This window comes from Echinops telfairi, unplaced genomic scaffold (assembly GCF_000313985.2).
Source record: "Echinops telfairi isolate 266 unplaced genomic scaffold, ASM31398v2 ScPeMD7_7473;HRSCAF=8511, whole genome shotgun sequence".
In the NCBI taxonomy this organism is placed as follows: Eukaryota; Metazoa; Chordata; class Mammalia; order Afrosoricida; family Tenrecidae; genus Echinops; species Echinops telfairi.
The window spans coordinates 13,490,372-13,502,921 of NW_022111377.1; the positions used below are offsets into that span (position 1 = coordinate 13,490,372).

General features: G+C 42.4%; 1 protein-coding gene across 1 annotated transcript in view; it reads left to right on the forward strand.

The window, feature by feature from the left end:
- The window catches only part of MALRD1 (MAM and LDL receptor class A domain containing 1), an 819,322-nt gene that overhangs the window by 181,341 nt on the left and 625,431 nt on the right, over positions 1–12,550 (forward strand). The window contains 1 exon segment of the mRNA XM_013008119.2: positions 4,624–5,036. Coding sequence (XP_012863573.1) covers positions 4,624–5,036 — 413 coding nt within the window.

A 12,550-nucleotide genomic window follows, 5' to 3' on the forward strand; every position in this document is an offset into this window, starting at 1 on the left:
AGCAAGTTGACATGCTCCTTGTGCTCCATAGCCAAAGACTGACACCTGGAGAGTACGCTGTCTGTGCCCATCGCACATCACACCTGAGCTCCATCAGTCATAAGGGAGGGAATACTAAATGAGCGCTCAACTCCCATCTGACATTTACTCACTTGGTTTCCTTCGTTAGCTGGAAGCTCCTGTTCTGTGGCTTCCGGGACAGATGATTTGTTCTTGCACAGAGAACTGTACTTAGTGTTTCAGGGTTTTTTTCACCGTTAGTTCCAAGTGCAGAGGAATCATTAAAGGACAGCGAGCATTATTTTTTTAAATATTAACTTAGGTAAATAAAACTAGCATGTGGAACTCTCAATTAATTCTAAATCATGTCAGCTCTGCCCAAATGATGTCAAATGTGTATTCTATCTCATTTGTTAAAATATAAATACTCAGTGTCAACAAAATTCTGACGTCTTGAAAAATGAATGCGCTCCTATGTCAATCTAGAAATCGAGATGGGGTATTCAATTAACAGGGCCTAGTCAATTCTGAATTGTAAAAGGAATCAAGACTATGAAAGCCGCTACCCTCAAAGGAACTTTAAGCCCATAAGAAAAAAAGACCCCCTAGGGACACAATCACAAACAGACAAAGGGACTGACATTCACTTGGATAGAGGGACAGATAGGAAAAGGTGTGAAGTGTTTGGGGCAAACAGGGACTATGGCGCATGCACTGAAGGAAGGGAAGATTGCCATGTCTGCATGCTCTGGGGAAGGATTGCTGGGAATGTCGCTACCGCCAAGTAGATTATGACTCGTGGTGACAGAGTAGACATTCCCTATAGGGTTTTCTTGGCTGTAATCTTGAAAGAAATCAGATCTCCTCAGTCTGTGGCCTGGGGCGGGTTGCGATTCACAGAGAAGGCATCAACCCCCTAGGGCAGCTCCTGGGGCAATAGACTTCAGACCGTCAAGTCCAGAGAGGCGAGGCGGGGCGGGGCGGGGCGGGGCCCGAGCGCTCGGCCCCGCCCCCTCCGACCAGTACTTCCGGGCCCGAGCGTTGCCGTCGCGGGTTTCCCGCGGGGACGTGAGGCGGGAGGACGCTCTTCCCGCGAGCGCCGCAGCGTGCTTCCTCGGCGGCCTCCTCCGCGGCCCTGGGGAAAGTCAGGCAGCTCCGGTCCCGGGTGCACTCGGTGGCCCTGAGGTTCACAGAGGAGGCCGCCCCTGGCCCAGGCCGGGGCTCCGGGAGCAGCCCTCGCGCGAGGCCCCGCGCGCCGCCTCAGGGCCGCGGGAAAGGATTGGGCGGCCTTCGGCACCAAGCTCTTCGCAGGTGCCAACATCAACCTCAGCGCCTTCGCACAGCAGCTGGACGCGACTACACGGAACCTCAGTGCTCACCAGAGAGATGAAGAGAAGAAGGCACCTTTGAACACGAAGGAAAGAATGAAGCCGAGACGGGAGAATTGGCTGCACAAGAAAATCAAGCAGGCCGAGAAGGAGCGCTTAGAGGAGCCGCGACGGAGGGCCACCGAAGTGGTGGGAGATCTGCGCCCACGGCTGGAGGCCCTACCCACTCTGGCGGAGCTAGAGCCCCGGTGGCCAGAGGCAGCCCAAGAGGCAAGTATGGTACCTTGGTCCGAAAGCAGGCCGAGTTGTGTGGTCCAAGACCGACTCCTTCCCCACAGACCAAGCACCGGCTGAACTGGGTCCAGAGGAAAAAGAATGGTGGGAGAGGGAGAGGTGGGAAGGGTCCCTGCAGTTTCAGATCTCCTCAGACTCTAGATCCTTTCACCTGAGCCCCGCCCACCCTCACTCTGGGCCAGGCAGACAGGATATGCCGGGAGTGGCTGGCCCATCCGTGGCAAGCAGGAGTGTATTCAGGTTGGCGAAGTGGCTGTGATCGTTAGGGCTTAGGTCAACTAGCCTCCTGGATAGGGAAGTCACACAGCCAACCTATCAATGTCTGAAGGCTGATGACACCTCCGTGCTTCCATAAGCCTGTGGTATAAGGGAGAGACTCGGCAGAGTGCTCCTCCAGCCTGCATAGCAAACGAGTCAACAAACTGCTCGAGGCTGCTGTGCAAGCCCTCTGCCATGTGGGCCTTAGGATCCAGCTGTTCCAACGTGCTTGAGATGCCCGGGGCAGAGAGGTCTGGCCCCTCCTGGCGAATCACAGTGCAGACTGGGGATTTGGGAGCAAAAGCTCTGCCATTCTGCAGACCACTCCTCCACCTTTGAAAACCAGCGTCTGGCCTTAGTGGAGACTGAACACCTTACATGGACCACCAAGTCACCGTGCCCGTCATGACGACTGGGTATTTGTCTGACCCTGCGGCTCATCCGACTTGGCCCACAGCAGTATTTCCTCTCAGTGCAGCAGCACTGCAGTCCTTTTCTGGGCCTACCTGAGGAACCACGGCGAAGGCAGATGCTCCCAATGGGCAGAACTTCTAGCAGTGCACCGAGTTGGATTTCCCTGGAAGGCAAACTGGCCATATGTGTGACTCTAGCGATTCGTGGGCTGGTTTCACTGGATGGTCAGGGACTTGGAAGGAAATTTGGTGACGAGGAAGTGTGGGGAAGAAGCATGTGGATAGATCTTTTTGAATGGGCCAAAGAAAGTGAAGACTATGTGCCCAAAGGATCACCTCTACAGAGGAGAATTTTGACAGTCACGTGGATGGGATGATGCGTTTCATGGAAACTAGTCCTCTTTGCACAGCCATTCCTGTCCTTGCCCGGTAGGGGCCTGAGCAAAGTGGACACAGTGGCAGGTTGTGGTTATACGTGGGCTCGGCAACGTGGACTTGGTGGCAACTCACCAAGGCTGCCTTGACTATTGCTACTGCTGAGTGCCCAATCTGCCAGCAGCAGAGACCGACACTGAATCCAAGCAGATTGGTTTCCTGTCCCTGCCACCTTCTCTTCAGGTCTGGAGACCCTCATTCCAAAGGGAGGCAGTCAGATGAAAATGGGGTTAGTGCATTCATGCGGTTGTATGCATGTTAGTTGTAGCACATTAGGAGCACCTCTGATTTAATTGATTGTCTTTGGTGATTGTGATGGTTAATGAGTAATGCACAGATGTCATGTTGACAAGGGGTGATCTATGCTGGCTAAGGATGATGCCAACTAGACACTCAGGTAAGGGTATGGGCGGAGCTCAAGCTGTGAATTATGTCTTAGCCTGATGACATCCTGTTGGTATCAAGAGCCTTTTGGTATACGAGAACAATCAGGGTGAATTCTCTTTGGTCCTCTGCTGGAGCTGGATCTCACATCTGGTTCCTTGATCTATTAAGTCACCTGCCGATCTTAGGCTCCCTCAGCAGGCTCCAGACAACGGATTTATTCAGTCTACTTCGGACCTCTGCATCTACCAGCCTTCTTTCTGTTCACCAACTTCCCCGAGTCAGGAGAAGCCTGGCTTGAACTGGATGGGGCTTAGCGATTTCTCAAACTGTGTGAGCCATTTTTGTTATAAAGCTTTCTCTGTACAACAACAACAAAAAAGAAAGAAATCAGATCTTTCTCCCTCGAAGCTGCCCTGTGGGTTTGAACTGCCAACCGTTTAGTTAACAGCTGTCCGCTTAAGCATTGCATCACCAGGCCTCCATTGGAAGGGAGCGTTAGGGGCCAGTGACTTGAAGAAGATGGTTGTGTGACTATGAGGAGCACAGGGCAGAATAGAAGCAAACAGAAAAGCTTTTCAGAGTAAGGCCTACAAAATGCCTGCCTCTGAATCATTTGGGGTCCTGATTAAAAAGGTGGATTCTGGAGACACGGAGCAGATAGAATAATAAAAGGAGGGTTGCAGTCAGTGACATGAAAGAAATGTGCATGCACTGTGGAATGGAAAATTGGTTTGCTCGGCAAACTGTTAGCTCAATTCACAACAAAAAGTTGAAGGGGAAAAAGTAGATTCCTAGACTTCACTCCAGAGTTTTAAAAGGTTGGTATTTTTCATGGAAGTTTAACCTGGAATTATTTGGCATGGGATTTTACCATCCATCAGGTGGTTCTGGAAGATGGAGGCATAGAAAGGTATGAATGTTTTCAACCCCACATATCCTAGGGAGCATATATAAAATTCTGATGCATGGCCTCACCACTCCCTAGATCAATTAAATCAACACCTCTGGAGGAGAATTCTTGGCTCTGGTGTTTTTTAAATACTCCTTGGTGGTTTCTAACATTTAGCTAGGGTTGAAAAATCCACTGGGCAACGAAGTTGCTGGATGTAAGGAGCTAAGTTGAGTAATGCATATAGAGAGATAGAAATGTATGAAGATGGACATAAAAGGCATTGAGAAACTAATGGCTAGTACAGTAGTCTTTGCCATCCTCATAATTTAATGCACTGATCTTTTTTCAGTCTTCCTATTTGAATGTCCAACGTTCACATGCACGAGGTGATCGAAAATACCATGGCTTGGATCAGATGCACCTCAGTCCACAAAGTAACATCCTTGCTTTTTAACATGTTAAATAGTTACTGTATTCACTCTTCAAAAATATTTAGTGCAGCCTGTAAAAGAATCAAACTGGCATTCTTTGGCATGAGGAAAGTATCAACCAGGTGATTTTATCATGTGTATTTATTAATGCCAACTATGCTAATGTTTTGTGGTGCTTTTTTCAGCCACTGAGCTACAATGTAACTTTGAAAATGGAATTTGTAATTGGGAACAAGATACAGAAGATGATTTTGACTGGACCAGGAACCAAGGTCCCACTTCCACCCTGAATACAGGGCCAATGAAGGACCACACGATCGGCACAGCGAAAGGACATTATCTGTACATCGAGTCTTCAGAGCCCCAAGTGTTCCAAAACAGAGCTGCTCTCCTTAGCCCAGTTCTGAACGCCGCGGATGCAAAGCGCTGCACCTTCCGCTTCTATTACCACATGTTTGGGAAGCACATTTACAGATTGGCCATCTACCAGCGAATCTGGAGCAACACCAGGGGACAGCTGCTGTGGGAGATATTTGGGAATCAAGACAACAGATGGATCAGGAGACACCTCCACCTTTCCAGCATGCAGCCTTTTCAGGTATGGTGAATGAGCTTCATTTCCTAATCTGTATTTGAAATACATCGAAATGCCTAAAGAACAAGAATTGTCACGTTATTCTTGAATGAAAGAAAATGGAATTTGATCAAAACTACTTTGACACACAGTTATCATTTAATGAAGCTCTTTACATTGTTTTCTGCCTTGAATAAGCTCCATACTCTGTGATTAAAAATGTCTAAACACGAACACATGGCACTGGGAACAGCTGCCCAGTCTGATTTTAAGCACTTACTGCCATGAAATGAAAAACACAATTATTATTTTTTTTAAAAGTGTTTGGCATAATCTCTGCTATTCTCCCAGAAGTACTGAGTCTTAAAACTTCAACTCTGAAATTTTGATTGTTTTTTTTACACTGCAGGTAAGCGATTGAAATCAGGTAGATGTTTGCTTTAAATTAAAGTCACACCGCTGCCGTGGGACAGTTAGTGGAGTTTGCGCCCAGGCCTCCTTACTCATGATGGACTATGCTTGATTCTAGTTCTCCCTTGCTTTCTCCTGCAGGCAAACTATGCACAGCAAGTTTACGTGCCTGGGTGGTTTTGCGGTTGTATAAAACTCTTTTACATAGGAGTATTCTCTATCTGAACCTCAGCAATTCCTAAAGTGGTGAAGTCAGAGATCCTTGGGGCCAATTTTAGATAGGAAGAGAAAGCTCAGAGAGATTCTTTCATCCTTACACAAATACTTGGTGAGAAGCAAAACTGGGCCTTGGTTCTGATTTTTAAAGTGTGTTGCTTATTTTCTTACTTTGATTTTCAGTTATTCTTATGTCTTCTAGACAGGAGTGCTTTGTCAGAGATCCAAGGTCAGATACACGATCCTATGCGTTGCTAAGATCTTCTCCCAGACTCCAACTTGTCTTTCCATACTCTTCAGAGTGTCTTTTGAAAAGCAGGTTTTTAAGAGATTTTGATAAGGTTCAATGTATCAGTTGTGCTTTTTGAGATCATGCTGACGATCTTCGCATATTTAAGAAAGCTTTTCCTAACAAAGCCCCAAAATTTTCCCTTTCTCTCTTTTCCATTTTCTTTGGGAACTCCATCTCAAAGCAACTCTATAGGAGTAAAACTGCCCCTGTGAGTTTCTGAGGCTGTAACTCTTTACTGAAGGAGAAATTCATGGGTCTACTTGATGTCAGTGAGCTTGTTTTCTTTGGCTCTGAGGGGACTCATGTAATTGGGCTTTTTGATTCTCTGTGTGGTTAATTTTTGTTTGTTTGTTTCTGTGTTTTAATTCTCATTTCTCTATGATTTCTATTTTGGATCATTTCTAGCTTTTCTTTCATAACTAATCAATTAATCCCATACAATGTGTTTCTCATCTAACACATTGCAAGTTTTATCTGTAAAGTTCAATTTGAACCTTTTTTTTATCTTAGATTCCTATATTTTAGTACAAGTGGAGAATATAATTTTTTAAAAATTGTATATGTATAATTCAATTAATTAAATGCATACTTCTTGTTGTACGACTCCAACCCCTATTCATTTCCAAAGGAATTTCATCAACTTAAATAGAAAAAACAGTACTCCATCATAAATAAATCTTTATTTTCCCTTCCAACACTTTCCCTGATAATCATTCATTAACTTTTGTCTGTATGCACTTGCCTAATCTAACTGTTTTATATAAACAGGATTCTTCAGTATTTACTCTATGGTATCAAACTTACTTTACTCAGCAGAATGTTTGCAAGGATCACCCTTGCTGTAGCAGGTATCAGAATTTCATTTCTAGTAATGGTTAGATAATAGGCCATCATGTATGTAAGTATCACATTTTGTTTCTCCATGAATTTGCTGATGAATGCTCAGGTTGTTGCAACATGTTGGCTATAGTGAATGATGCTGGAATAAATGGTCGTGTTCAGGTTACCTGTTAGAGTCTCTGCTTTCTAGTCTTTGGGATACTTAACCAGGATGGAAATACTGGGACATGTTGTGTTCTATATTTAGCTTTGTGACTAATTGCCAAGCTGTTTTCTAGATAACCCTTTTATCTTTCTAGCAGTAATGCCAAACCAAAAGGCCAAACTCTTTACCACTGAGTCAATGCTGACTCAGAGTGACCCTACAAGACAGGGTCGAACCGCCCCTGTGAGTTTCTGAGACAAAAGCTGTCTATGGGAATAGAAAGCACCGACTTCTGCCAGGTTGTTTCAAACTTTCACTTCATAACCAGGACACCACCAGAGTGCCTGCCAGTAGCACAGAAGGGGACAAATTTCTCCACCTCTTCCCAACATGTGTTATTTTCCATTTCTCTGGTCAGAGCCATCCTATTGGCCATAGGTGGTTTCACACTGGTCTTGATTTGCATTTCTCTTGTGTCTCACTGTGACTGTTTTTTCACATACTTCCTTGCTATTTGCATATTTTTGGAGAGATTTAAATTAAAATCCTTTAGTAATGTTTCTGTCTTTAATTGCTTTTTTATGTTTTTGAGTTATAGGGTTATTTTAGTATTCTGGATAGTAAATGCATAATTGGGCTGTGGTTCTCAACTATTCTTCCCATTTGTAGATTGTCTCATTTTCTTGGTAGATTTCTTTGATGCACCAAAATGTATTAATTTTGTTGAAAACCAAATTATTTAATTATATTTTTCAGCTAAGACTTTTTTTTCATGACTAAGAATCCATTGTAAAAGACATCCTGAAGTGAATTGCAATTTTAATAGTTATTTTAATGTCCTTGACTATTAATTCTAGCAACCATACCAACCCTGGATTTCAGTTTATTTTCCCTCTCATCATGAAGGATGTTTTAATTTTATTTTTTTGCGTGCCTAGTAAATATTTTATGGATATCTGACATACTCAATTTTATCTTGTTTTTGTTGGTGCTGGAAATAAGTATTATTATTTTATATCAGGTCAGTTCTGACTGATAGCAAGCCATTTAAACCGAGTAGAACTGTGCCACAAGATTTTCTCAGCTGTAATCTTATCAAATATTTCTTTTGTGGAGTTGCTGGGTGGGATGAACTGCCAACTTCTGTGTCCACCAGATCTTTTAGGATCTTTGTATGGATTTGCATTTAAATTATTTGGAAATAGTTTGATCCTTGAAACATTTTTCTTTTAATATTTCAAAAAGGGGACCAGATCAGTACTCAGTCTAGGACAAAATACCCCTCACTACTGAGGTAAAACTTCCCTATGCACCCTATCAAATTTGTGTACCTTAATCCCACCACGTTTCTGTCATTTGGTTATACTATGGTGGCTTGTGTGTTGCTGCTGTGCTGAAAGCGGTGTCAATGGTTCAAATAGCAGCAGGGTAAGCCAATGTGAACAGGTGTTAACAGAGCCCCCAGACTAAGAATGGATGGCGAAGAAGGAATGGGTTATATACTTTAGGAAAAAACCCTTGTATAGCACCGAAAACTTCTCAGATACTGAAGGCCTATGAATATAAGCAGAATATTATAATTATGGATTTCATAACTAAATTCATAAGTATGAATTTACAGTATGGCTAAGGAAGAGCTACTTTCTCGAAGTGGAGTCGAACATAATGACATGGATGGAATATAGCTTGTGGGAGTAAAGCCTTCTGGACCCGCATTTGCTGGTGGGGCATCATTCAAAATGAAAAGAAACAGCTTCAGAATCTACTATTAACTGGAATTTGGAATACATGAATTACGAATCCAGATATTGGAATTCACCAAAAATAAATTGGAATGCATAAAGATTGATATCCTAGGTGAGCTAAAATGGACGGCTATTGGCCATTTGAATCAGAAAATAATGGTTTACTTTGCTGGAAAGACAGGGAATGACATTGCAATCTTACTCCAAAATGACGTTTAGATCTATCTTGATGTGCATTTCTGTCTGTGATAGGGTTATATCTACCCCAATTCAAGGAAACCCCATCATATTATTCAAATTTATGTACCAACCACAAAAGTTAGTGATGAAGAAATTGAAGAATTTTACTAATGTCTTCAGTCTGAAATTTATCAGACAAGCAACCAAGATGCACTGATGATTACTGGTTATTGGAATGCAAAAGCTGTAAATCAAGAGAAAGGAACAGTAGTTGGAAAATATGATCTCAGTGATAGGAATAAGACTGGAGATCGTATGATAGCACTTTGCAAGATTAATGACTTGTTCATAACAAGTACATTTTTCCCAACCACACAGTGACTATACACATGGACATACCCAGATGGGTTACACAGAAAGAAATTCACTACAACTGTGAGAAGAGACAATGGGGAAGCTCAATATCTGCAGCTAACACCAGGCCAGGGGCTGACTATGCCACAGACCACTGCTTGCTAATGTGTGAGTTCAAGTCAAAGCTGAACAAAATGAAAACAAGTCCTTGAGAGCCAAAATAAAACCTTGAGTCTAACCCATGTGAATTTTGAGAATATCTCGAGAATCATTTGCTTCACTGAATACTAATGAGAGAAAACTGGATGAGCTGTGGGGTGATATCAAAAACATCATTAATGGAGAAATAAAAAGGTCATTGAAAAGACAGGAAAGAAAAGACAGAAAGAAAGAAAATATCAAAGTAGATGTCAGAGGAAACCTGAAATTAGCTCTTCATCATAGAGGAGTTAAAGCAAATAGAAGAAATAGTGACGTAAAAGAGCTGAATAGAAAGTTTCAAAGGGCAGTTTGAAAAGATAAAGTAAATATTATAATACAATGTTCAAAGAACTAGAATAAGAAAACCAAAATAGAATACCAAGCTCAGCATACCTTCAACTGAAAGAATTCAAGGGAAAAGCCATAAGCCTTGTGTTGCAATATTGAAAGTTTCTGTGGACAAAATAGTGAATGATGTAGGAAGCATCCAAAAAGTTGGAAAGATTACAGAGTCACTACCAAAAAGAACTGGCTGACACTCCACTATTCCAAGAAGTAGCATATAAGTAAGAACCAACGATACAGAAATGGTTGTATCTGAATTGTGGTGCGATAAGAATATTGAAAGGACCATGGGTTGCTAAAGTGACAAATCCAAGTTATCTTGGAAGAAGTATGGTGAGAGTTCTCCTTAGAAGCAAAGATGGTGAGACATTGTCATACACAATTTGGACAGGTTGTCAGGAGAGACCAGTCCCTGGAGAAGGACATCATGCTTGGTAAAGTAGAGGGGCAGCAAAAAAAAGGAAGGCCCTTGAGGAGATGGACTGGCACAGTGGCTCCAATGATGGGCTTGGGCATAGGAACGATTGTGAGGTGTTTCCTTCTGTTGTGCATAGGATCATTTTGGATCCAAACCAACTCAGTGGCACCTAACAATGGCACTGAAGGAAGAAGCCCAAGGCTCACCCAAAGCAGCCCAAAGCAAAGCTGCATGAGTTGGTGGGATGGAACACCAACTGAAATGCTTCAAGACATTGATGAAGCACCGGGAGCACTCACTTGTCTGTGCCAGGAAATTTGGAAGACTGCTGCTTCTCCCACTGACTGGAAGAGATCCATACTTGTATCCCTTCCAAAGAAAAGTGACCCAAGAGAATGCCCAAATTCTAGAACAATATCATTGATATCGCACGCAAGTAAAATGTTGCTGAAGATCATCCAACAACAGTGTGCACCAATACATGGACAGGGAGCTGCCGGAGACTCGGGCCAGATTGGAATAAAGGATATCATGACTGATATCACACAGATCTTGGCTCAAAGCAGAGAATACCAGGAAAATGTTTACTTGTGTTTTATTGACAATGCCAAGACATTTGACTGTGTGGATCACAACAAGGATGGCTAGTGTTGAGAACCTCAGAGCACTTCATTATGCTCCTGCAGAATCTGTACACAGATCAAGAGGCAGTTGTGGGAACAGACCCAGGATACTGCCTGGTTTAAAATCATGGAAAGTGTGTGTCAGGGTTGTATCCTCTCACCAAATTTATTCAATCTGAATGCAGAGTAACTACTCAGAGAAGCTGGCTTAGCTGAAGAAAAATTAGGCATCATGACTGGAGAAAGTCTTATTAACAACGTGCAGTATGCAAATGACACAGCCTTGCTTGCTGAAATCGAGGAGGACTTTATGCACTTGCTGATGAAGATCAAAGAATTCAGCTTTCAGTCTTGATTACAACTCAATGTAACCAAAATCAAACTCTTCACAACTGGATCATTAGGTAACACCCTGGTTACTAACGGGTAACGCTTGATATGGAGAAAAGCCTGAAGTTGTCAAGGGTTCACTTAGTTGGATCCACAATCAATGCTCATGGAAGCACATGTCAAGAGATCAAAGGATACATTGCTTTAGGTAAATTTGCTACATAAGGCCTCTTTAACATAGGAAAAAGGGGGAGGTGACTTAAGCACAAGGTGCACCTGACCCAAGCCATGGTATTTTCAGTGGCCTCCCATGCATGTGAAAGCTGGGCATTGAATAAGTAAGATCAAAGGAGAATCAATACGTCTGAATTTGGGTGCTGGCAAAGAATATTGAAAGAACTATGGACTTTCAAGAGAACAAACAAATCTGTCTTGGAAGAAGTACGGCCAGAATGCTCCTAGCAGTAAGGATGGCAGGACTTCATCTCATGTACTTGTGATTAGAAACTAAATGGTCCTTCGGTCCTGCCGCCCTCCCAGCCCATGGTTTTGTCCTGTCTAGTTTTATAAGCAAAGTCCCTGGGGGGCATCGAGGGATTACACTTGGCTACTAATCCAAAGCTATGGGTCACCTTTGGTGCACAGGTTTTAACTGAAGCTTCCAGATAAGACATACGAGGAAGATCTGAATATCTACTTCTAAATTGTCCAGTGGAAACCTTAAAAATACCAATGTGTGTATGGATTGGGATAACAGTTGTATGAGCCCCTAATAAAATGTCAAAAATAAAAATAAAAATAAATAAATAAAAATAATTAAAAAAAAACAAACAACCTGCCAGAAGATAACCCTTTAACCGCTCAGAAGGCACTCAAAATATGTCGGTGAAAGAGCTATATCCTCAAAGAAGGGTAATCCTAATGACGGGGAAGCTTTTGACATCTTCCTTCGCTGATGTGTTATTACTCAAAAGGAAAAGAAATAGATGCAAACTTCTATTAATAAACCAAATGTAGGATTTATAATGTATGAATCTAGGAAATTTTGAAGTAAAAAGTGAAATATAATTAATAAAGATCAATATCCTAGATATTAATACACTGAGAAGTCTGGTATTAGCCATTTTAATTGAGCAATCATATGGTATACAATGCCAGGAATAGCATTGCATTCATTGTCAAAAATAGCATTCAGGATAGATCCTGAAATACAACACAGTTCATGTATTGTCAGCACTAATATTCAGGCAAAATACTTTTTGATGGCAGTTTTCTTAATGGATTTTTAATACTCCCCCCAACCCCACAAAAAAAGCCATTTTAACAGGAGTTAATACTGATTTTATATCATATCACATATTATATCACATCAAGCAGTATTGTACAATTTCTACTAAAATCAATTTCAATACATTCTCTTCTTTGTTGAACTCCTTGA